Genomic DNA, 26,757 nt, shown 5'->3' on the forward strand with positions numbered 1-26,757 from the left:
TGAATGAGCTAGAGCAGAATAGAGAAAGTATACCATGAGATGATACAGCAACAAGTTCAGCGTGACATGTGCAAAGAGGTGATGTGGAACAGAGTCAGCCCTAGGGTTGGTGTCACCTGGTGCGGTAACACGTGGTGTCACTCCTCCAGAGAGGAAGGAGTGGTGCTGGTGTAACGGTAAAATGAGTATCCCGTGAAGATATGTATCCCTAGCAGCAACTGCGCATGTGCCGGTTTCAGGCCAAAGAAGCCGATATCTGACTTTAGCACAGAGCTGCCACGGTTACCCCCTTATAGACTGCAAACCGCTTACGCTGATCCTGCGGATCACTATGGGTTGCAAGATCAGTTAACCCCATATAGGAAACCGACACCTGCGCAGTTACTTCAGGGGATACATATCTTCACAGGATACTCATTTTACCACTATGCCGGGGGCAGCTGTCACTGTGCCGGGAATCCAGGATCACCCCAATAACTGGCCAGGACTTTCACAGAGCCCAGAAGCTCTGCTGGCATCCTGCTCCTGCACCCCCTGTAATGGGTTCACCTGGTGCAGCCCGTACCCCCCTATGGATGCCACTGGTGTGGAATAGGAAACTTACAGCCAGGGGCGGAATGACAAGTCATGGGGGCCCTATGTCTTTGCCCACACTCAAACCACGCCAAAAGAGCCTATGAAAAGGTACATGGGGCACCTCATGAGGCCCCCTACTGACCCAGGGCCCTCGAGCAGTGCCTGAGTGCCTAAATGGTTAGTCCGCCCCTACTTACAGCATGGCATACAGAATGTGGTGATGTGGAAAAGGAAACGCACAGCATGAAATATGGAATGAGGCAATGTGGAATAGGAAATGTACAGCATGTCATATTATGGTCAATAATCTCCACCAGAATCTCCATCTGCTGTGTTTACATTACCACAGTAGCCAGAAATCTGTCGTTTTGCAGCAGTAGTGTGGCTGAGCACCATCATCGAGCATTGATGACTGAACTATATTGCTGAATGACGTGATTGACGCTGGGTGTCTAGTTATATTTGGCATTTTTTGAGAATGAGTAAGAAGGGGTTCTAATATACCCTCTACTCACTCCCCTACACGGAAGGGTCAGATATCTGTGGGACCCCTTTTTATAAAACTGTCAGTGGTCATGTATATCCTGTCACAGACAGCACGGTCTAGCAACAGAGGCACCTTTTTCCACTTGGTGGGCTGGGGTAGCCTTTTGACAAGTAAGTAACAGTGACTGGGTACTTGCCACACTGCTAGCACAAGCCATGAACTTGTGGAAGGGGCTGTTTCCACCAGCCAGTATGGAAGCAATTAGTACCAACAGCTTTGTTAGGCTGTCATTAAAGATGATATTCACCCTAGTTGGAAAAAATACTGTAGCTGCTGACTTTTAACCACTTCCATACGGGGCACTTATACCCCCAGGCCAATTTTCAGCTTTCAGTGCTGTTGCACTTTGAATGACAATTGCGCGGTCATGCAACACTGTACCCATATGAAAATTGTATCATTTTTTTCACATAAATAGAGCTTTCTTTTGGTGGTATTTAATCACCACTGAGTTTTTTATTTTTGCTAAATAAAACAAAAAAATCCTGAAACTTTTGAAGAAAAATGCATTTTTCTTTGTTTCTGGTATACAAATTTGCAAATAAATAAGATTTCCTCATACATTTAGGTCAAAATATATTCTGCTACATTTCTTTGGTGACAATAATAATATTTTAAATTGTTTTTTTTTTTCAAATGTTTCTCTTATTTTTTTATTCGTTATTACATTTTTTCTTTTTTTTACTATTTTGTTTTTCAGCACACTGTGACCAAAGCAATACAGTGTTACCAGAGTAACATTGAACTACTCTGGGCAAGTGATCAGGATTTTTTTTTTTAACACATTACGATTGCTAATACCAATGCATTTCATTGATATTTGCAATCATTGTTACTGAATGAAACTGATTCATTCAGTCTTTTGTTGTGATTAGCTATGATTGGGCAAAGCTGATCACATGATACAGATGGGCTGTGATTGGCTCTGTCTGTATCATGAGACTGCCTTGACCAGTCACAACTAATAACATAATTGTATACAATGGATGGCATGACAGGAAGCCATCCATTGTATACAATTGACATGTGATTGGTCACAGCGGCCACATGGCACTGGCAACGGGCCGGTGTAGTGATATGTCATCGGCTGTGTCCAGTGGACACATCCAGTGACAGATCGCGCCGCTGTGCGGCCCCGCGGCTCGTTTTGTCAGGACATCATATGACGCCCAGTCACAACAGCGAGTGTCAATCTGCTATAGGCCGGGCGGGAAGGTGTTAATAGACAGACACTTACCAGTCCAGGGATTCAGTGCCGATCTCACCCAGGCCGGTTCTTTGCCAGTCTTCGGGTCCCCAGCACTGGCATGTTTACTGTGGGAAGCCAGCTGTGACTCCTTTCAGCTTCACAGCCAGTTTCACACTGCACATGCGGGAGCCGCACTGCACTTTGTGAATGGCTCTACAGCCTTACAGGACCTGTTATGTGTCCCAGAAGGCTGCGGGCAAAGGGAGGGTAAACCTCTGCTCGGATCGCCTAGGCAATCCAAACGGTAGTGGGAGCTGGTACCTGCACCCCACCCCCCAAAAAAAAAATAGTGTGTCAAAAGTTAAAGTGAGGGGGATGGAAATCATAACTTCCCTATTTGAGTGAACTTCCCCTTTTTTGGCACCACCATGTAAGAAAGGAAAACCTGACAAGCCTGCCTTTCTGGTTCATTTGCTGCACTGTGTTGCTGTGTCATGTGCTTGTGTATCACCAGAGTACCCAATCAGATGTTAATATTAGGGCGACGCGTGGGTTTCCAGCAGCGGTTGATGATCACAATGCTAATGGTGGCAACAGACATAGTACAAATGGCCCCCACTGCAGAGATGACTGGACTCGCTCTGAGAATAACAGTGGCCTTTGCCTGTTGGCAGGAATCTCCATACACTTAGTGCACAGTGAGGTCTCCCTCATATTATTTCCTCTTCTGGTCGAACGTTTTTAGCCTATAGTGTTAAACTGTTTATTATTATTGGCCAAATGGCCAATAAATGTTCTTTAACACTTCAGGTTAAATATCAATAAGGCTTTTTCATCTGCATGATGTTAAAATACCTGAACATTGCCTACATTTGATTTTCTTCCCAACTCCTTTGCTTCTTTCAATCGAAGTATGTCGGGTGGTAGGGTGGTAACAGGGCCACCCACTGATCTACTTTCATCAGGAACCAGACTAAATGCACACACTGTATGGCCAGTTTTAGTTATTTGCTTTAGAAAAGCTTGATTTAAGACCCTTTAATGTGATCCACTTATTAAGGTACAAAATACTCTGGTGCTTAACTGTCACATGAAGTGAGGTGAAAAAAATTACAGCACTGTCACTCGGCTGTTGGGGCACTTAGAGCTGTTACATAAGAACAGGGAGAAAGACTTTTCAGTCATGTAAGCATGGACAGGGTTGAACTGGATCTTCATTAATGCAGAAGTGCAGCATCCATCTTTAACCTCCTCGGCGGTATGATTATTTCCGATTTTTGCATGGGAATATGTAGTTTTTTATTGTAGGCTGTAATTTTTAAGAATAACTCACTGAAATCTGTCCGAACAAGAGTCTAGTAAACATCCCGGGTAGAATAAAACTTGAAACACGAAATCATAAATTATAATTTAATAAATAATCATAAAAAATAATAATATAATAATAATACATTTAATTCAATAATATAATCAAACCAAAAACACTGAAATTTGAAATACAGAGGCAATTTCTCACATCGCTGAGCAAAGTCGCAAAATCGTTTTCAGTGTCTGATGACGAATTTCCCCACGAATCATTATCACTCAATTCTGAAAGTGGTTCTGATCTACTATCGCTGTTCTCTAGCTGGTCTAAAACCGCTTTTGACGTAAAGGGACGCTTTTTGGACGCCATGGACTTTTCTACGTTTCCAGGCAGAAAGAACAGTCAAAATGCAGGCAGGGCACAGGACAAAGCAGTAGGGACAAAATATATGTGAAATGCATTGAAACAGCAATGTTTTACTATATAATAATCATTTTTTAAAAAATGACATTTTTTTAAAATTTCAAATTTGCCGCCGTTTCCGGCGCCTGTACGTCCCGACGTCACAGGGACCACAACACGGAAGCCGGATGCCGGCATCGGCCGGAGGAGATGGCCGGGGACGCTGCAGGGGACTCCCTGAGCAACGCCGCATGGTAAGCCCGAGTGTAGCTCGGGGTTACCGCTCTTGGTACTGAAATTATACCCCGAGCTACACTCGGGAATACTGCCAGGGAGATTCAGAAGACCACTTTGCAATGCTCGTCTATAGAGTATCTCCAGTGCAAGGGACAGCCATCTTGTCTTAGTCTGGATCGAATCTGGAGGACAATGATTGGCTGAATCCAACGAAACAAGAAAAAGTGGGTCTACAGGCTGTTGAGAGGAAGGAGTGCAGTCTTAAAGCTAGCAGGGGTATTAGAAAAGACTTGGTTGTTGCTGCTGGCTCAGTGGAACTCTGCCATAGCTGACCACAATCAGGAGAGACTGCACAAGTTAATCTGTTGTCTGCTGGGATCTGTTATGCTTTCTTTAAGGGATCCAGCTTTGCCAGCTAATGTTTTTTTCTTTTCGTCTCTTTTTTTCATCATTCACTGACAAGTCTGATAAAAAGGGGACTGTTACAGCAAGTTAGGACTGTCTTTATCTACTGTTGCTAGGTAAATGCAGTTCAGTTCTGCTAATTACCATTAGTCAGAATACTGCATGTGTTTAACCATATCTGTCAGAGCAACTTTATTGTCCTTTTGATTGTTTGTATAGATACACATACTAATCAATTCTTCTTATAGGTTATGCATGGAGTAATAAATTCTTTGAAATACTTCAAGGTGTGTTGGTAAGTGGTGGGTGAGCGTGGCCTGTCATCTTCAGGTGTGCAGAGATATCACAAAACAGTTAGCAGCTCCTCTTATTGCAGTGCTACATATGATTATATAATTTAACACTTATATATTGTTTTACAGTTAGGAGGTAAGATGAGAGGGCTGGGTGAAGGCATGATGGTGTTGAATGTCTCTTGATTAAAAACAGTTCCATCCAGATGCGCTATATACATTGTAAGGAGTTTAAGCAGTATTAAACCGAAAATCAAACATTTATTATATTGCAGCTTACCATTTCTTATATGTGATGGCTGCATTATTTTTCTTTTTTAGTCTTTCTTTCTTTCTTATCTGGTGATCTGGTCAACAAGTCTGTCATTTTTCAAAAGAACAAGCTGTCCTGCAAATGTCTCAGTTTGGAGTTTTGGGATAAACTATTTAGCACTGACAGGGGTGCTTATACTGATCAGCTTTTATTTATTCATGTAAAACCTTCACCCCCCCCAAAAAAAAACAGTTTGCTGTAACTGCTTGTGTAACTGCAGTGTGAGCAGGAGTTTGGCTGTTAGAATATCTAAATCAACTAGTACATCTAACACTCCCCTCCCCCAAGGCAATGACAATGCTGCTGTCTGCTGTGCCCCCGTGCTCCTTCATCCAGAGTGGGGGCAGTATTATACAGGAGATGTGTTACTGTTTAGATCACCAGGTGAAAACAGAAGGAGAACAGCCTAAAAAAGAAAACTAATGCAGCCACCACACCTAAAGATTGGTAAACTGCAATATATTTCATTTTTGTTTTTTTAGTTTATTAATAATAATAATAATTATTATTATTATTATTCAGGATTTATATAGCCAACAGTAATACTGCTTTTAAGCAATTTTAAAGCCCAACTCTGGACACTTGTAGCAAATAGGTCCATATGTCAAGGTTCATTTATTTTTTTTCATGGGAGCCACATACAGTATATAAATTTAATTTTAATCTGGTCTCCATTGGTTTGCTTTAAAGGGGTTAATCTTCAGCAAAAAACAGAATTATTATTTTCCCACATTTCTCCTGGTGATCACCACCTGAATTAACCTTTTGGTGGCTAGGTGCCATATGGCTCTGTTTGGGAAAACAAACCCTTTGATTTAATTGGGTTATGAAGGTATGAGCTGTGTTCCTTCTCCCATAACCAAGCGCTGAGTGAAGCTGGTTCCAATCAGTGCGGCTGTTGTCACTGCAAGGCTCTTTTACAGTATATCTTTCTTTGTAAACTGAACATCAGCTTTAAGCTCATTCTCTATATTTGTAAGCCAAATATTTCAAAAGCAGTTGATTTTAAAGAAATATTTATTAATTTTTTTTTTCCACAACGATGTTTATTTGAAACACATAAAAAGGATCCAAACATTACAAACATTTCAAACAATAGCTGAAGGCCCATGGTAAGCATAAGCAATCTAACTGGTGAATAGCCTCACAGCCATGGAGTGAGACAATGAACATAAAACAGTAATTCAAATCTTATTATCAAATAACTTGTCAAACAAAGGTAAAACAGATTAGCATAGCTGTAATCCTGAACAGAATTATTATTATTTATCAGCTCATCTTTATTAATTTTTAGCAAAATTTCACATTACACTACAACAATTTCTATATATAATAAATATGAAAGCCATAACAGGAGAAAGTACAACTGTTAAAGTGCAATTCTCACTGCAGTTTGTTGCCTATTGAGCTATCAGGTGACACCGGAAGCTGCAAAGCTGAAAACAGAAGTAGTGTTGTTAGCTATATGGCTATACTGTGTGACACAGATGTAAAGCAAGACTGTATAAACTCTTGACAGAGACATCAGCTCACATATCTGTGTTTTAGCTGTGTGTGTATATATATCTACTCTTCTTGTTTTACAATTTAATGTTATCAATAGTGACCAACTAATCTCTGAAAATCAATTGGTGCGTCTGAAAGAATATACTTAAAGATTACTGTAGTGGTTGAATATTTACAAGACTGTAAGCATTTAGTAGTTTAGTAAAATAGTGCTTTTGGACCTCTTAGCGGTCCAGTCTGGTAGCCCACACTCAGTCCAAGACTGCAGATTCCACAGGTAGGGATTCTGCTTTTACTGACGCACAGGAATGATGGGACTAGGCTCACCTCTCATTGTATTGTCATCACCCTAATATGTACTATACTTTGATAAGAAGTGCAGTACTCTGTTATTTGGGCAATGACTGGAGGGCATAGAGTAAGGAGGGGGTAACCTGTATTCTGGGTTGGAATGTTGACTTACCATAAGAAATGCACAGAAAAGACTGAGTAATAGCTGAAAAAGAGTATCTGTTTGCAATCGACCTGGAAGATTCATTGCCCCTAAACAACACCTGTGCTAAAGTGGTTATAAACCTCAGACATGAAATATGAACAAAGCATATCCCTCTATGTGTACTTGCCTCAATCCAGAGCACTAAGTGTCATTTCTGTCTGTTGCTTCATTCCTCTGTTTTCAGCATGAGTTGCTTCTGACAGGTGTTCCTGACACCAAGAGAAAAAAAGGTGACAGGAGGGGACCTTCAGCAGATTGACAGACTCAGATCTGTTCCTGTGAGCTGTATGGAGGGGGGGGGGGGGGTGTTCCTTCCCTCCAATCAGCTCTCAAAACTCTCCTTACTGAGCTCAGTAGAGTGTAATTTCAGCTCCCCGCCCCCTTTTTTCTGGATTCTCAGACAAGCTTTATAAATTTAGTACTTTGAACAAATATAGAGAAGATAAGACTGTGGATAAACAGGTATAACTTATGTAGGAGGAATTGTTTCATCTGTGAGCATCACCTGAGTCCAGGGCCAGTGCTTCCACTAGGCAAACTAGGCGGCTAGCTAGGGTGCACTGCCACAGGTGCAGCACAGGCCAGCACTCTCTCTGTGTGTGATGCTCTCGCATCACGAATGCTCCTTCAGCTGAGGGGAGGGATGGCAGAGGGGAGGAAGATGCTGGGTGTCTGAGGCCAGTGTAGCAGCTGAGCTGCAGCTCCTTCCAGTGTTCCTCTCAGACTCTGTCCCTTACTGCAAGCCAGGTGGCGGCTGCTAATCACTGTGTAGTTCCAGCCCTTATCTTCCCACTCATCAGCAGAGGTATAGCTGCGCCTGAGGAGGAAGGTAAGGTATAACTCTGATGTCTCATGTCTGTGTGAGTGTGGCTCAGCCAGCCATCCATTACATGTGCAATATGTCAGTGAGTGATGACATCATCACAATCCCACAGCCTGCTCTTCTAGTGTCTGCTGGGCCTGCTGATCTGTGTCAGTGTTGGTGGTGGTGTTTTGTGTCAGATCTGTCACTGTGTGGGATTGCTCAGTTCAGGTGTTCTCTGTGTGTGTGTGTGGGCTGGCCTGCCTGCTGTCACAGCGTTTTATCTCCCCCCATTGGCAGGAGAATTCCAGCCTGGGATCTGTCAGAATGTGGAACCATCTTCCTCCACTCACTGCAACTGTGTTACCCTGCCACCCACCGTTCGCGTCACTGATTTTGTCTTTAATATTGGTGCTGTGGCATCTTATGGCACTTATTTTTGCAAATCAAAAGAAATGTATCAGTTCCATGTCTTGTTGATTTAATATTTTATACTGTTTAAAAAATGTATTTATTTATGGGGGGGGGGGGCGCAAGTAGCTGGTCTTGCCTAGGGCACAAAATAGTCTAGCACTGGCCCTGCCTGAGGCCAGTCACTTCACTGGGTATATGTAAGGGTTTATAACCACTTTACCTGAACTGATCAACTCCTTACTATTTATGAATAGTCAAATCAACATAAATCTTGCAAATACTGTAATTAGTTAAAATATAACAATATAGATAGGTGTGTATATATAGCTGGACATTCGTGTTATAAAACTGAAGATGTTAATTATATTATTTTAAATAATTTTAAAGTACTTTACATAAAGAAAAAACTTTCTGGTCAATTTAAAGTTGAAGTTTAGAAGAAAAAAATCCCTAAAGTTTTAGTCGTAACATGTACCTGTAATAAAGTATGTCCAACATTGTGCAAGCAGCTGGATCTTGGAGAAATCTTCACTGCCCCATCCTCTTCCTGTCTCATGAACATATAGGTAACAGCTTCAGGCAGAAGATCTGCCCCTGCCTTCTTCTTTCTCCACTGAGAAAAAGTCTTTCATTCATTACATTAGGTACATGGACTGTAACACGATCTGTGAATGTGGGACAGTCTGATCAGTAAAAGGATTCTGTTTTTCATTCATAAATCTGGTTACAAGCAGTATATGAATGAAAGGACTTTTCTCAATGGAGCAGGAGGGAGGATGGGGTATGTCACCATCGGATCATCCTTACTGAAGCTCTGCCTGAAGAACTAAAGCTGTCTACCATGGCTCATTAGCTCACCATGCACTTTACAGCCCCATAGACATCTATAGGACCATCTCTGATCATTCCTGGTCTCAAGACACAGCCCCATAGAAGACTGATGGGCACTAATGAACACCACTGGATGTATACAAACAGTGGAACCATGGCCATTGGAGCAAGGTAAGTATGCATCTGTAAAGGGGGAGGATGGTTTAATTTAGGTCAGGGGAAGAGGGCAGAAAGTATACATGCACTTTGTTTTAAAGTGCACTTTTCTTTTCACAGCCAAACAGAAATTACTTTACATTATTTTAATGATAAAACCTATTGGAAACTGGTTTCTAATTGGGTGTTATAAATTGATGCACATAATTGCGTCGGTTCTAGTTTAGTATTTTTCATATTTTTAGCTTCAAGTCACACAGCTCACTCAAATATTCGTCATTGCCTGGATCAAGTTTCAAGGCTTTTTCATAGCATTCGATGGCATCTTTTATGTTTCCACTATTCTTATAGACAAATCCAAGCAATTCAAATCCAGACACCTGAGGTGGGTAAATCTTTATCTTCCTTTCGGCCAGTCTTTTTAATGCTTTCTCACTTAAATCCCTGGGCAGACTTGGGTCAGATATCTGGAAACATTCTTTATAATGCTTTATTGCTTCTGATTCCGATTTCCTGTGGTACTCTTGAAAACGGGCATAGGCCTGGTGGACCTGTTGCTTCTCTTCATTTGTGAGATTAGTAAATTGCAAAACTTGTTTAAATGTGTCATCTGCTTTCTGGTAGGCCTTTACTTCACAATACATATTTGCCAGGTCCGTATATGCAAAGACAAATGTCTTCTTGTGTTCCAGCACCTTTTCAAAGTGAAAAATGGCCTTGTTGACAAATTCATCCACTTCTTCCTGGTGTACATACCGGAGTTGATAGTTTTCCTTTTCAAGCTTCTTTAGATTGATCATCTTCTGCCGATAACACAGTCCTATTTGGTGGTGAAGAAAGCCAGATGTTGGCATAAGATCAACAGATTCTTTTAAGACACGCAAAGCCTCATCTAATAGCCCGGCTTTTCTGTAAAATTTGGCCACATAACGAAGTAGATATGGAAGATTTGGAGCTTGTTGCAGAGCTTCTTCTATGTATGTTCTTCCTTCCTTATCTCTTTTTAGCTCCTGCAGCTTCAGTGCAAGAAGTGCTTTCAAGACGGCATCTTTTGGATTTACCTCTACAGCATGTTGCAAGGCCTGTAAGGACTTACATTCAGAAGCTTCACATTTCTTACTGTTCAGTCCCTCCAAACGGTATACCGCTATAGCATGGCCGGAACACCACTCAGGATCTTCTGGATTTAGTTCTAAAGCTTTTTCAAAGCATTCTTTGGCTTTCTCGTAATACTTTGCATTGAATTTTAACATTGACCACCCTTGTTCACCATAAACCTCTGCTATTTTGTTAGTATCATTAGGCAATTGCTTGAGCTCATCATAAATTTGGTTTACCTTTTCTATGTACATCTGAGCTTTTTCATATTGGTTCATGTAAAAATATATCCAGGCATAGTTTCCAAAAGTCACAAGGAACTTTTTGCTTTTTCCATCGGTACAGTCTTCAACATTTTCCTCTGCTTTCTTTAAGTTATTGATGGCTTCTGCGTAATCACCTTTCCAGTGCATTACATAGGCAAGGAGATTGTACACCATGTATTTGTTGCTGGTGTCCAGGAATATAAGTTGGTAATCAAGTCTTTCTTTCAGCTCATCAGCATTGCCATCCTTTTCTAGCAGTCTCCAAGTAAAATGGCATTTTAATTGCAGCAATTGGGGTTTCAAAGCAACCTTGGAAGGTACACTACGAAAGAACACAGAATACATTGTAAATATTAAGTACTGTGGTAGCACATTTTTGCAAATATTCATACCGATAATCATATGTTTATATATGGCTTCCAACATATATGAAATGTAATTATAGAGTAGATTGTAACTAGTGCTCACATAGTCACTTCGCTTGCCTTTTGGGGTCTTGCTGGCCAGAAATCCAGCAGTTCCTAGTAGTGCCAATCCAAAACTTTAGACTCGCATGCCTCATTTATGGTTCTCCTCAAGGATAATGAAAAGGCAACAGTAAAACTAAGATCACTATGCAGTGACCTGGTGCTTGTCACTTAGGCAGAAATGTAGAGATATTGCCAAAAGAATTGGTAAAACAGAAATCTAGTAAATCAGCCAATTTGTCAGTAAGCACACAATACCCAGGGCCAGAAGTTTGGGATGGCTTGGGGCTAACATCCATATTGATACACTATAAAGCAAGGTTGCTATTTTGTGATAATTTACTACACACAACAGAGATGTTACCCCTACTCACCTAAGGATAAAACAAATCTCAATGCCTAAGCACAATTTTGTAACTTTGACATGTGTTAGTAAAACCATACATATCATCACAACTACTTTGTGCAACCAGGTGAATTATACCTTGTTTTTTTCAGGACAAATTAGGCTTTCATTTGGTGGTGAATGGTAATGGATATCTCCTGACTTTTTTATTATCAAAGGAAAACAGGCCCAGAATACTAAAAAATATATTTTTTTAAATGTAGCTGTATATTTCTTGCTACTAACATAACCTTCCACATAAAGAATAATTTAAAATAAATTCTCCTGCTCCTGTACGCATAGTAAAAAAAATAATAGTGCACACTTTTTTTTTATCCTGTCTAAAATACACTGACACTAACTGACATTAATTTACAAAAAAAATCCTGACAAAAAAAAAAAACGGACCCTGACTTTGACCTTTGACCCTGATCTTGACCCAAACACTAACCCTGGCACTGAGCTAGATCAAACCTTGAGCCAGGTAGTTTTTATTTTATATATTTTTATTCCCATTATTTATTTATTTAGCTGTATATTTCTTGCTACTAACATAACCTTCCACCAAAGAATAACTCAAAATAAATTTTCCTCCTGACAATCACAGCAATACCACATATGTGTATATTAATGGTTGTTTGTACGCATAGTACGGCCCACAAATAATAGTGCACACTATTGTGCATCAAGGTGGATTATACCTTGTTTTTTTCAGGACAAATTGGGCTTTCATTTGGTGGTGAATGGTAATGGATAGCTCCTGATTTTTTTTTATTATCAAAGGAAAACAGGCCCAAAATACTAAAAAAATAATATTTTAAAATGTAGCTGTATATTTCTTGCTACTAACATAACCTTCCACCAAAGAATAACTCACAATAAATTCTTCTGCTCCTGTACGCATAGTACGGCCAAAAAACTGCATTGCACACTTTTTTTATCCTGTCTAAAACACACTGACACTAACTGACACTAATTTAAAAAAAAAAACAAAAATAACGGACCCTGACCTTGAACCAAACACTAATCCTGGCACTGAGCTAAATCAAACCTTGAGCTAGGTATTTTTTATGTTATATATTTTTATTTCCCTTATTTAGTTATTTATTAAATTTTTTACACACACCTTTTTTTTCTCTCTGAAAGGACAGAGAGAGATGCAATGTATCTCTCTCCTCCATTCAGAGAGAGAAAATACGGGGGCGGGCTTCACAGTGACTGATCACTGTGATAATCAGAGGCTATCACAGTGATCAGATGACCTGGATTCGGGAGTTCCGGGTCCCGATCATTACCACGGACCCTGGGCTCTCAATGAAACCCCAGTCTCTGTGCTGGGAGTGCACCACATGGAGTGCTCCCAGCATAAAGAGAGGTATGCAAATTAGCGGCCCCATGGAAAAAAGCCCAGTCCAGTGGGGCCACATATTTGCATACGGTTGGCGTGAAGGGATTCAGCAACACTAGAACAGTTAGACACCTTGTAATAACCGGAATCTCAGCTCTTAAAGCAGCTCTGAAAAATTAAAAGTCAGCAGCTACAAAAACTGTAGCAGTTGACTTTTAATAATAGGACACTCACCTGTCCTAGGATCCAGTGATGTCCTTACCCAGCTGGTTTCTTCACCGTGCTTTGGCCCCCAGCGATGGATACTAACGGTGGGCAGCCAACTGTGACTACTTGTGGTTTCACAGCCAGCTGCTCGCTGTGCATGTGCGAGCCACGATACACAATCTGAATGGTCCCATAGCTTTCTGGGACCTGTGACATGTCCTGAAGGCTGCAAGGGAAGGGGAGGATTTCACATTTCAGCTCAGATTGCTGCAGCGATCCAACCAGATATGGAAGAGTGGGTACCTGTCAAAACCAGGTACCCGCACCCCTCCAAAAGCAAACTGTCAAATGTGAAGGAGAAGGGGGAGAGAAGGAGGAAGAGCAAAACTTCCCCTTCTGGGTAAACTTCAGCTTTAAGCTGTCACTATATCGAAACCTTGATCCGGTAATGTTTTTTTTTATAATTGAGTTGTATTCTCTTCCTCTCAACAGAAACCTCAGCTATGCCGTCAGTGGCCATAGACAGCTCAGTCAATTTTTGTTGAGTTTGGTGGTGCTTGTAGGGCCAAACCTGACTCAAGTTTTGGCTGATTCCTGCTGAATCTGTCATCTGTTGCCTTCTTTACCTTTGGGTCCCTACAAAGACACCTCACAGCTGTGATCCTGGCTGCTGGAGAAGGGTACCACTGGTGTTTAACAAAACCTTCCTTTGCTCGCAGCAATCAGATGCTGATCGAGAAAAATCTTCCAATTTGTCCCTTTGACAGAAACTGATGAAACAATAATTTTTTGTCTAGTGAAGATGACCACACACTGATCAAAATTCAGCCAGTCCATTCTGAACCAGCCAAATTTCCAAGCAGCACTTTTGTTATCTGACAGTTTCATAAGCACTGAGCTGAGGCAGGAAATTATTTATTCATGCTGCTGACACTGAGATAACACTTGTTCTCTAACAGGGAGAGAAGACATGATGAACATCTGTTCCTGAAAGATACCAGTCAGGCAGTAAAGGAGGAAGGCGTTCAATGACCAGCCCTAGGGGACCAAACGACTGAATCAATGAAAAGGGGTCAGAGTATCATTAATATTAGCCCCCCTTACTTCTCCCCTAGATATAAGCACGGCAGGGCTTCCCTACGAGATAAAAATGTGTCTCTTTGCCTGTCTGCAGAATGGGCCCCATGTATATAAGTAGAACATTTGGTCCCACTGTTGTGTTTGATGTCATGGCCTCTATAGGAGTTATTTCACAGGCAAATGCTGAAAAACAGCACAGTCCTCCTCATTTACTGTATGAGAACTGTATTGCTCATATGATAATAGTCTCAAATTCCATATAGATTTTTTGTATTCTGACAGTCAGGTTAAATCTGGTTGATTTTTAGTAAAAACTACTGCTAGAAAGCACTGTTGGGGCAGCATGGAGTCTGCACTATAATTATAGCTATGTTTCAACTGTGGAGCCCACCAAACAGAAGAAAGGACATGTTTGGTACTGCTCCCTCTAAACTTGATGCCCTATACCCTTGAGACCCATTAAAGTGGTTTTAAACCCTTGCATATACCCAATAAAATGACTATAATCAGGTAATGCACATAGATGCAACACATCCTCCTACATGAGGTGTACCTGTCTATCTGCAGTCTTCTCTTCACTACATCTGTTCAAAGTGCAAAATTTATAAGGCTTGTCTGAGAGTTTGGAAAAAAGGAGTTGGAGAGCTAAAGTTACACTCTGCAGAGCTCAGTGAGGAGAGCTCTCACATCTAATTGGAAGGAAGAGGCACTCCCAACTTCACAGAGCTCACAGGAACAGAGCTGAGGCTGTCAATCTGCGGGAGGTCCCTCCCCTGTCACCATTTTTCTCTTGGTGTCAGGAAAACTTGTCTGAAGTGACTCATGCTGATAGCAGAGGAATGAAGCAGCAGATGGAAATTACACTTAGGGATTGATTTACTAAAACTGGAGAATGCAAAATCTGTCGCAGCTCTGCATAAAAACCTATCAGCTTCCAAGTTTTTTTGTCAAAGATTAATTGAACAAGTTGAAGTCAAAAGCTGATTGGTTACCATGCACAGCTGCACCAGATTTTGCACTCACCAGTTTTTGTAAATCAACCCCTTAGTGCCCTTAATGGAGACAAGTACACACTATGCTCATATTGCATGCCTAAGGTTTATAACCACTTTAAGGTAAATACGGCCCTGGCACTGGCTGGCAGCCTCTTCTTTCTGCTATACAGAGTCACCTAATGTTACTGCAGAGCACTGCACAGGTAGGTACGATCAAATCATCCTGTGCAGAGAAGCTTCAGACGGTAGGTGCAGAGTGCAATGACCCGACCCAACGCATCGTGTGTCCTTGATTATTACAATATGGATTATCACAATAGTGATATATAATTTTTTTTATTTGCAATATTTTTTCCCACAAAAGTGGAGTTACCCTTTAAGTAAGAGATTCATATGGATGGCCTGAATGAACGACTAGCATATTGCATCTCTAGGGAACTGCAGTGATGTCTACAACTGTATTGTGAGCTCCTCACATGCATCACTGTCCATGTAAGGGAGTCTCTTGTATTCATCATGTTAATATTGAACAGCAAGATAGCATTTACTGCTGAAGAAGTGAAATTCCATAGAGGAAGGGAGCAGGAAAAGAAAATCCAGAAGGATAACAAAAAACTATCTGCTGAAATCACAGCATAATAAGATAATAGTGTGGTATTATCTGGGTTCACATATATGCGGTGCGGTATATCACATGGGATTCGCACAGAAACCGCACCGCACTCCTGTGAAAATCACATGTGATTTGTGTGCGGTGCAATTGGAGCCATAGATTTCGTATGGCTCTAGTTGCATTGCATCCCCACCAAAAAGGTGCAGGACCCTTTTTTGGGTCCACACAAGAATCGGATTGCATGGGTATTCACACCTATGCGATCTGATTCTGCACAGTGCACCGCATTTTGCGGACCGCTTTCGGGGTGTTTTCAACTTAACATATACACTCGCAGCGGTTCGTGTGAACGGGGTGCTGTTCTGATGTGATGCGGAATTCGTACAGAAAACGCTGCGAATTCCGCACCCTATCAGTGTGAATGAGGGCTCAAAGAAAGCTGAATAAGATACATACAATGGCTGAGCAATATATGCAATACATAGAACAGATAAAACAGAAAGACAGCAATTTCTGAAAGAGAATATGAACAAATTGTATTGTAATTACCTCATTCTGGCAAGATAATGTTCACTCCAAAAATGCAGTGTGTCTATCCTGTGCTCTAAGAAGCTGTTTATACCAGCAATGTTTGTATAGCTTGGTGATGCTCTAATGATGGCTATTGTGCTAATAGGTGGGGCAATGGAAGAAACGATACTCAGATCAGCTTTCCTTGCTGAACAGAAAGACGTCTCAGAGCAAAGAATGGAAAGTGAAACTAGAACAGCACATAACTCTTGAGTTACTGTAGTCTGCTGTCAGCGAATACGAATGTTGAGTAGTGATAAGTCAAATGTGCCTGGGCTTGGTTCAAGGGATGTTTGCCAAACAAAAAAAAAAACTGAAAATTATAAATATTAATATGAACCCCATTGAAGTCTATTGGAAGTGAATCCTGCAAATTAATTCTGGCCATTTTCAATGCTAATAGGCAGGGGCGGACTGACAACTCATGGGGCCCCCGGGCAATAGGGGATCATGGGGTCCCTGTGTCCTTGCCCAAACTCAAAAAAGCCTATGAAAAAGGTACCAGGGGCATCTCATGGGGCCCATTACTGACCCCGGGCCCTCGGGCAGTGCCCGAGTTTCCAAATGGTCAGTCTACCCCTGCTAATAGGCAAGGAATTGTCAAACATAGGGCAAGGGGAGTACGGCACTGCCATGGGGGACATGCATCAAAGCGTGTTAAAAATGCTGTTTAGTGGGTAAAAGCTTAAAGGGCAACTATAAAGCTGAAATCCAGGAATGGATATTTTTGCATAGTCATACATACAGTACCTCCAATCTATCTAAGATAAGAAAGAAGGACACCTTCTAGCACTATTCAGTCAGCCAATAGACATATCCCTGCCATGCCCCCAGTTAAGCAAACCATTAATTTATATGCCCAACATTATTCGTTAAGTCCAGAACAGCTTTTTTTCCACCATGACTTTCCCATCGTATGACTTTTTAAACTACCAAACAAGATAATTAAGAGATAAGATGACGGTTTTAGTGCAGAATAACACTATTGGTAGTTGAATAGTACATTTTCATAAATATCAACACACAGGAACAAAAAGAGGGACAGTTAAGTAGGAAATATAGGAAATATGGACAGAGGGATTTGGCTGTATAAGAGGGAAAGTCACTTCAAATGAAGGACAGAGGTACTGTATGGTTACATTGATCCAGCTTGATCCAATTGTAACACTCTCCAGGTTAGTCAGATAGGATTTGTTGTTTTGTTTTTTTAGGTAGAGGCCAAGTAGCAGCCTGGGATGAGTCAGCCTGTGAGTGAGGACTTCAGTACAGGTTGGGGGGGTTCTACAGGTCAGAGCTTCTGGGGCCCTTGCAAAACTTTGTGAAAGAGGGGTAAAGGTGGGGAAGAGGCTCAGATCTGCATGTCTGAGGGACCTTGGCCAATCCCTTAGCAGGAGGTTTGGCATGGTGACCAAGGCAACCCTCAAATATCTCAAAGAAGCAGGGTCAGTGAGTTTCGGGTGGAAGATTGAGTGAGAAGCTGGAGTGTGGAGCCTGGGAGGGGTCCCCAGGAAAGGAAGCCTGCCTCCAAGCAGGGTGCTGGAGAAGAGGACCTACATTGCACTAGCATCTCCTAGGGAGGACATCCTGAGCAGCAGGGAGGGTGCCAGCCCAGTGAAAGGCCTGAAGGCAGCCACCAACCCACCAAGCTGACAGGACAGTGTGAGTACTCTTACACCCCTTGGGCTGGATATGGGGAGAGGGCAGTCAGGTGGAAAACCCAACTAGCTTCTTATCTGGGACTCTTTTTAAATTGACAGCTTCTGGGCCCCCTTGCCCAGGAATACCCTCAGTACAGTTGGGTGAAGAGGAGGATTCATATGGAGTCTGAGGAGGTACACAAAAAGGAGCTTTTAAGTGCTCTCGAAAGAGAGACTATTCTTATCCACATTTTGTACATGGTTGCTCTAAATTTGTCCTCATGTTTATAGTTTCCTTGGGCACCCCATATACCCCTAGACCCCATCCAAGTTATTAACCGTTCAATAAAATCACAAAACCAAACTCAAGGACTGTTTACTAACTCCAGTGTACAAAGTGTGGAAAATGCGTGTTGTCTGGCTGTGCAAAGCTTAAGGGGGACCCAAAACTCAGCGACTCCAAAGGGGGTAGTGCCGCGCAAAGTAAGTATGCATAGTCAATACCTGGCCAATCCCTGTGGAAGTGGAGAATCACTGTTCTAACTGCCACTACTACAGTGATGCTGTCTTCTGGATCTCATGACGTGTGGCTACCCTGCTCATAGTAACCACAGGGATTTGCCTGCTTGGCACGGGCACCATTTATAGAAGGTCTTGCATTTTTCACCCTCTGAATGGGTGAGGTGGAGATAGTGACATCAATGCTCTCTCCACCTCATCCAATTAGAGAACATTATGCATCCATTGAGAAAATGTAAAGCATTCTCTGAATGGAACCCATGGTTACCTTTGTGGTTTCCTACCTATGAGGGCCAGTTCCATCTATTACCCATGAGGGCCTGTTCTGTTTACTACCCATAAGCGACTGTTCCATTTATTACTCATGAGGGCCTGTTCCATCTATTACCCATGAGGGCCTGTTCCATTTACTACCCGCGACATATCAGCATGGATGTCACATCACTACCTTAAACTCAATCTTTCAAAAACTGAGCTTGTAATATTTCCTCCCCCCGATCCCCCACTCATGACTTTACCATTAAGATCAACAGCACAACCATTGGTCCTTCCCCTCATGCCAGGGTGCTAGGCGTAATCCTACACTCTGACCTCTCCTTTGGGCCTTACATCCACTCACTGGCTAAATTCTGCCACCTCAACCTCCGGAACAATTCCAAAATCCGCCCCTCCTGACCAATGACACCACTAAGCAACTTATCCTTACCTTGGTTAAATCCCACCTCGATTACTGCAACTCCCTCCTCACTGGTCTACCGTTACACAGGCTATCCCCCCTTCAGTCTATTATGAATGCTGCTGCTAGACTCATACACCTTACCAACTGATCAGCGACTGCTGCCCCTCTCTGCCAATCCCTTCACTGGCTTCCACTAACCCAACATATAAAATTCAAAATACTAACCACAGCTTACAAAGCCATCCACAACACCTCCCCTAGCTACATCGCCAACCTCATCCACAGATACCACCCAAATCGTCCACTCCGCTCCTCCCATGATATCCTCCTCTCTAGCTCCCTTATCACCTCTTCCCACGCTCGCCTCCAGGACTTCTCCAGAGCCTCTCCCATCTTCTGGAACTCCCTACCACAACATGTCCGGTCAGGCCCCACCCTGTCTGCCTTTAGGCGATCTTTGAAAACTCACTTCTTCAGGGAAGCCTACCCTACCTCCACCTAAGAACTGTACTTGAATCACCTCCGCCAGATCATCCCCCGCAGTTATTACCTTTTGTATCACCTCCTCCTTCCTTTAGATTGTAAGCTCCCCGACCAGGGCCCTCCTATTCCTTCTGTACTGAAATGTATTGTAATTGCACTGTCTCCCTTATATTGTAAAGCGCTGCCCAAACTGGTGGCGCTATATAAATCCTGTATAATAATAATACCCATGAGGGCCTGTTACATTTGTTACCTATGGGGACCTGTTCCATTTACAACCCATGAGGGACTGTTCATTTATTACCCATGAGGACCTGTTCCATTTATTACTCATGAGAGTAGGTTCCATTTGCTACCCATGAGGGCCTGTTCTATTTATTACTTATGAGGGCCTGTTCCATGTACCACCCATGAGGGCCTGTTCCATTTACTACCCATGAGGGCCTGTTCCATTTACTACCCATGAGGGACTGTTCCATTTATTTTCCTGCAGGTACTTGCGCTTACTTGCAGATTAAATGATAACTATTATAATATGAATAGTCCTGTCAGTTCTGATAATTCCAGTATTTGTGTTGCAAATAGATATTAGACACAAAAAGACAGCTAATATTATAGATGATATTAGCCTCTGATGTGATGGGGGGGTTCTGATATAAAAGGAAGACTTTGATGTGAAGGATTGCCTCTGATGTGGGGCTTCTGATGTAAAAGGGAGGCTCTGATGTGAAGTGGTAGCTGTGATGTGAAGGTGGAGCTTCTGATTTGATGGAGGCTTCTGATAGAAAGGGGGGACTCTGATATGAGAGGGGAGGAGGATGTTAAATGGAGCTCAGATGTGAAGGTCAAGCTTCTGATGTGATGGGGGGCTTCTGATGTAAAAAGGGAACTTGGATGTAAAGGGGAGTCTCTGAAGTAAAACGGGGCTTGGATGTGAAGATGGAGCTTTTGATGTAATGGGGGCTTCTAATGTGATGTTACTTCTTGGAAAGTGTTTATTCATTCATTTAAATGTCACTCATTCATCTATAAAACTGATTTTCTTTTTGGCCTTCGAATAATTGTAAAATTATACAATGTGGCCCTTGTACTGAAAAGACTAAAGACCCCAAACCTAGAGGACAGGGATGCTCTACAGCCTCATTTTAGGTCAGAGGCAGTGTCTGTTTCATGTGTAAGCTCCACACCATATGCCGAGGATGTGTCCAATGGCTCCAAATCGCCTCAACAGTGGCCTGTATTTAGAGGGACATGGGGAGGATAGTTTCCATCCCACATATAGGAAGGAGCTTTGGATTCCAACATATCTCCTACCATCTGAAGAAGTGATTATCAATCTACTTTTACTAGTTGAACAAGTCCCCTGTGGAGGAGGGGGGGGGGGTTCCACGATTCCAATGTTGCCCTTGTATGTATAGGACTTCAATCCAGGATCAAGGCTGAGATCAGGCTTATTTGGTGAGGGTCTTTGAAGTTACATAGTTAATCTGGCTGAAAAAAAGACAAAAGTCCATCTAGTTCAACCATATAAAAGAAAAAGTTATAATCCTATGCCCACTGTCAGGAATGGACTTGCCAATGGTGGTGGGACTCACCTGCCTTGTGGGCTGCAGTACCAGGGCTGGCCAGCGGGTGCTCTCTGCAACCAGAAGCTCACTCCTGCAGTCAGCCATCACCTGAGGCTGATTGCAGGAGGTGTATTTAAGGAATGGCCAGACCTGCAGTCAGTGCCTTGGTGTATGTTTCCCATGAGCCCCTGTACCTGCATCCTGTCTGCTTCCTGCCTGATTCCTGATTCTGCTTGATCCTGACCCTGAATGAACTCCGCCTGTCCTGACCTCGGCTATTCCTGACCACTCTCCAGCCTGCTCCTTTGGTACCTTGTCTGCCTGATTGTTCCTGACCCGGCCCGTCTGACTACGCTCTGCCTACTCCTTTGTGTCTTGTCTGCCCGATGATTCCTGACCCAGATCGCCTGACCACTCCACCTCACCAGCCCTGACTGCTCTTATCTGTGTACATTCCGTTATCAGTTGGAGGTTTGGTTTTGTTATATTGTGCGTTATATTTGTGTATAACCCTTAATAAATTATATTGTTACACTATACTTGAGCCTGCGTTTCCCTGTGTCAGTTCACGCATCTCTGGTCTTACCGGGAGCCCTGACACCCACAGTTGATCCAGAGGAAGGCAAAAAACCCAGCAAAGCATGATCCAATTTTCTCCTGCAGGGGAAAAAATTCCTTCCTGATCCCCCAAGAGGTAATCAGATATTCCCTGGATCAACTTTACCTATAAATGTTAGTAACCAGTTATATTATGTATATCCAAGAAAGAATCCAGGCCTTTTTCAAAGCAATCCACTGAGCTGGCCAGAACCAACTCTTGAGGGAGTCTATTCCACATTTTCACAGCTCTTACTGTGAAGAAACCTTTCCGTATTTGGAGATTAAATTTCTTTTCCTCCAGATGTAAAGAGTGCCCCCTTGTCCTCTGTGATGACCTCAGGGTGAATAGCTTTACACCGAGTTCACTATATGAACCACTGATGTATTTATACATGTTGATCATATCCCCCCTTAATCTCCTCTTCTCAAGAGAATAAATTCAGTTCCTCTAATCTTTCCTCATAGCTGAGCTCCTCCATGCCTCTTATCAGTTTGGTTGCCCTTCTCTGTACTTTCTCCAGTTCCCCAATGTTCTTTTTGTGAACTGGTGCCCAAAACTGAACTGCACATTCCAGATGAGGTCTTACTAATGATTTGTACCAGGGTAATATGATATCTCTCTCTCTGGAGTCTATACCTCTTTTAATACAAGAGAGGATTTTGCTCGCTTTAGAAACCACAGCTTGGCATTGCATGCCATTATTAAGCTTGTGATCTACCAGAACTCCCAGATCCTTCTCCACCATTGATTCCCCCAGTTGTACTCCCCCTAGTATGTATGATGCATGCATATTCTTAGCCCCCAAGTGCAGAGCCTTACATTTATCAACATTAAACCTCATTTACCACATAGTTGCCCAATTAAACATTACATTGAGGTCGGCTTGTAAATTGAAGACATCCTGTAAGGACGTTATTCCACTGCACAGCTTGGTGTCATCTGCAAAGATTGAAATGGTATTTCTAATCCCAGACCCTAAATAGTTTATAAATATATTAAAAAGTAAGGGTCCAACACTGAACCTTGGGGTACACCCAGGGGCGGACTGACCATTTGGAAACTCGGGCAGTGCCCGAGGGCCCGTTGTCAGTAGGGGGCCCCATAAGATGCCCCTGGTACCTTTTTCATAGGCTTTTTTGAGTTTGGGCAAGGACACAGGAGCCCCATGATCCCCTATTGCCCGGGGGCCCCATGAGTTGTCAGTCCGCCCCTGGGTACACCACTGACAACTCTAGACCATGCAGAGTAATAATCATTAACCACTACTCTCTGAATACGATCTTTTAGCCAGTTTTCTATCCATTTACATACAGATTTTTTTACCTGTCCAAGGTTTTGCTCACCTCCTCATGAAAACAAATCAGATTTGTTTGACAACTTCTGTCTTTTATGAATCCATGCTGTCTGTTGCTTAAAAAATATTTTTTTCCAGCAAGAACTCATCTATGTGGTCTTTTATTAAACTAATCCAGTATATTCACAACTATAGATGTTAAACTAACAGGTCTATAATTACTTGGTAAAGATTTTCACCCCTTTTTAAATATTGGCACCACATTGGCCTTATGCCAATCCAGTGGTACTATGCCAGTCTTTAAAGAGTCCCTAAAAATTAGAAACAATGGCTTTGAAATGACAGAGCTCAATTCTTTAAGGATCTGTGGGTATATGCCATTCGGTCCAGGTGCTTTATTCACCTTTATTCTGTCTAAATATTTCTGGATCATGTCAGCTGTGAGACAATGTGGATCATCTGGGGCTGTGTCAATACCATGCCCATTCTGGACAAGAGCTCCTCATCCTACATTGTATACACAGAGCTGAAGAATGTATTTAATACATTTTATAATTGTATTGGCCAGGTATATTGTTTAGAATTGAGAAATAGATCTAAAGTCAAACCATACATAAGTTATTTTGGATGTGTGTATGCAACCAATGACTGACGTGTTTCTTTGCTTTATTCAGTACATTAATGTTCGATGCGTATCCCATAGAAGCAAATCAGTATGGAAAATGCATTGATGATTGAAGCAGTCATGACTGAAACATACGTCCATTAACATTGTGCAGCAAACTCATTTGTAATGTGATTTTCTGTAATATGAAGGTGATTTTTGTAAAAAGGAACAGGTACAGAGATGCAAAAATGCTGATGCAAGGGTTGGAAGGGACATGTTTTACAAGGAGTTTTATGTTACTATGAGTTTTTTAATTATATCATATATATAATTTTAATATTTTGATTAAGAAGGGAAAATTTTTTATTGTGATCATAGATCCTGTCTTGGAAATCAACTGACTACATTGAGTATGGTGACTGTTTAAATGGAGATAAAAAGCACAGAGAGTTCTTACTCATGCAGAGTGAGGGGCTCTTGAATGTTGATACTGAGCAGAAAAAGGTGCTTTTTCAGCTTTTTCTGGGTTTTTGTATTCCCAGATTGGGTTTTGGAGTTTGGAGGCTTCAAAGAGCTTTGGGAGGAAAGAAGCCTCCAAGCCAGTCTCAAGGTCCTGAGGGGGACCAGCAGAGTGTATATGCAGGTGTGCACAGCCTTTATAATCACAGGCCTGGTAATAGCTTGATGCTGCACTAGGAGACAGGTGTGCGCTACTGAGGAGACACAGTATGCCATGCTGGAGCCAGAATATTCTGAGTCTAGAGGACTGAGAGAGTCAAGATGACTAAGCAAATCTAGAGGACAGAGAGAACATAGAGAGCTGGGAGAACTGAGAGAGGGGCAGGTACTACACGAAGCAGCATGTGCACGTTTGTATTGACCAGCCTGACACTTGGAGTTACAGTGGCTGCAGGGATCAGGACGGAGAGTCTGCATTCTAGACATTCTAGAGAAAGGACTGTGCATATGGCATAACACATGTGCAAATATCTGGCATGTGTAAAACTCAATATATATAAATAGTGCAAGAAAAACATTTAAAAAAATGAAAATATATTTTTAAAAAAGTCCAAAATGAGCATTTGCTCATGTGCCAAAGTGAAAAAACTCCACAAATTACTGTGAGGATGTTTGTTAAGCACAGAAATACTCCAAGCAGCCATTTCTCCCAGTGGAAAGTGACCTAAGATGCCCAAATGGAAAATGCTTACCTCCAAATACAGAGCGTTCATGACAATTACAGAGTGGTTATGATGAATTACACATCCAGTTCAACTGCTCCCAGGCACTTCAAGTGTTAATCTGAAACTCACAATAGCAGCAACCATATATCGATAAAGGAAAATATGCCTACAATAGTGTGAATCTGCAAAACACTTTACTGTTAAAATCGAGTAAAATACTCACATTAGAATGCATTACTAAATGTTTATTGTAGGTACAAGCCAACAGCAGTAGTTCTGACATGCATGATAACGTCCACCTTCTGGCTACACCCTACGCGTTTCATCAAAGGTTGACATCCTCAGGGGATTTTTGCACATCTGTGTTGTTTGATGTGTTAATTTCTTGCATTGTATATATACAGTAGAGAGTATTGCACACACTAGATATTTGCACGTGTTATGCTTTTCGCACAGTCCTTTCATGTATTTAAGATACGCAATTTCACAAGCATATTAGGATTTATTTACAGGATTTCCAAAATTTTACAATATTTTTTTTTTCACTTTGAGACTTAGCACTTCTTCTTCTCTTGTTACGTTTTTATAATGCCTATCTGGGTATATGGTGTGCAACTCCTGATTGTTACTTTGCTGTAAGTGCATTCCTTTTGTCCATTTATGAATTCTAGGCTGAGAGCTGTGTAGCCTGAGGATGTTATTTTCACTTTTTCAGTGTGAAGCAGAAACCAGTGCATGGAAAATCCTAACGTAAGGAACTTTGTGTGGGTCATCAAGCCCTTAAAATACACTTCCTGGTTGAATAACAAGCTCTACACCAGGGGTATCAAACTTGATTTCATCATGGGCCACATCAGCATTAGGGTTGCTTTCAAAGGGCAGGTTGTATCTGTAAGACTTTACATTAGATGTCAAGACCTTTAGCATTATCAGAGGTAAAGAGTCCCCCACCCTCACTTACATCACATTGCACCCCCCTTACCTTCTGGTGCTTCCAGGAAGAAGCTGGGGGCAACAGAAATTGCAGGGTCTGGAGGAGGACCAGAGGAGGGCTGTAATCAGCTGCTGAAGTCTGCTGAATGCTGAGACCAGGGAAGGTGGAGACAAGGGGGTGCACTGGTACCAATGTCTACAGTGTTGCATGTTTGATGTATAGCCTATTATGGTGATCATTCTTTGATTACATCCCCTATATGGTGGTGTTACCTATGTGTCTGTGCTGCATATGTACTAGACCTAGTGCCATTACATTTACAGCACCAATTATATTTATGACCGCTCATGACGTCTTCCTTTTAACAATTTTTGGTTTTAAGTCATACTTTTTTGTATTGTCTCATCATGTGGTGATGGCTAACTGAGGTATTTACCTAAATGTCTAATATATGCATTGTTTGCAATAATGCATCATTTGTGAGAAATTTTTGGGTATCGCTTTCTGTCCATGATGTAACCACTTTTATTGTGAATCCCTTTTCACATCCCCCCTTTTCTGCTGTTTGGTTTTTGGTTACTTGGCAGATAATATACGTTCAGCGATACGGTAAACACACAGTGCCTCGTGTTCTTTTGTTATTAGTTCCAGAATCTTTCCCCAGCCTGGACTGGCTGAGTGACGTCAACCGACAGCTGACTTTAATCCAATGTCGGTTGAGAACAGGTCACAGGAGTGCAGAATGAACT

At 42.0% G+C, this 26,757-nt stretch overlaps 1 protein-coding gene across 1 annotated transcript; it reads right to left on the reverse strand.

Annotated features, from left to right (window-relative positions):
* Window positions 1-6,267: 6,267 nt before the first annotated feature.
* On the reverse strand, window positions 6,268-16,649 carry LOC149449794 (interferon-induced protein with tetratricopeptide repeats 5-like). The gene is made up of 2 exons (XM_089692778.1): window positions 16,482-16,649; window positions 6,268-11,159 (listed from the first exon to the last, which is right to left on the reverse strand). Exons 1-2 carry the CDS (start codon window positions 16,484-16,486, stop codon window positions 9,707-9,709), a joined length of 1,458 nt encoding a protein of 485 aa, XP_089548904.1. The 5' UTR covers window positions 16,487-16,649; the 3' UTR covers window positions 6,268-9,706.
* Between the last annotated feature and the right edge of the window lie 10,108 nt (window positions 16,650-26,757).

The sequence above is a fragment of the Staurois parvus genome, unplaced genomic scaffold, assembly GCF_062004578.1.
Source record: "Staurois parvus isolate SC_StPar_1 unplaced genomic scaffold, SC_StPar_1.0 ptg000604l, whole genome shotgun sequence".
Classification (NCBI taxonomy): Eukaryota; Metazoa; Chordata; class Amphibia; order Anura; family Ranidae; genus Staurois; species Staurois parvus.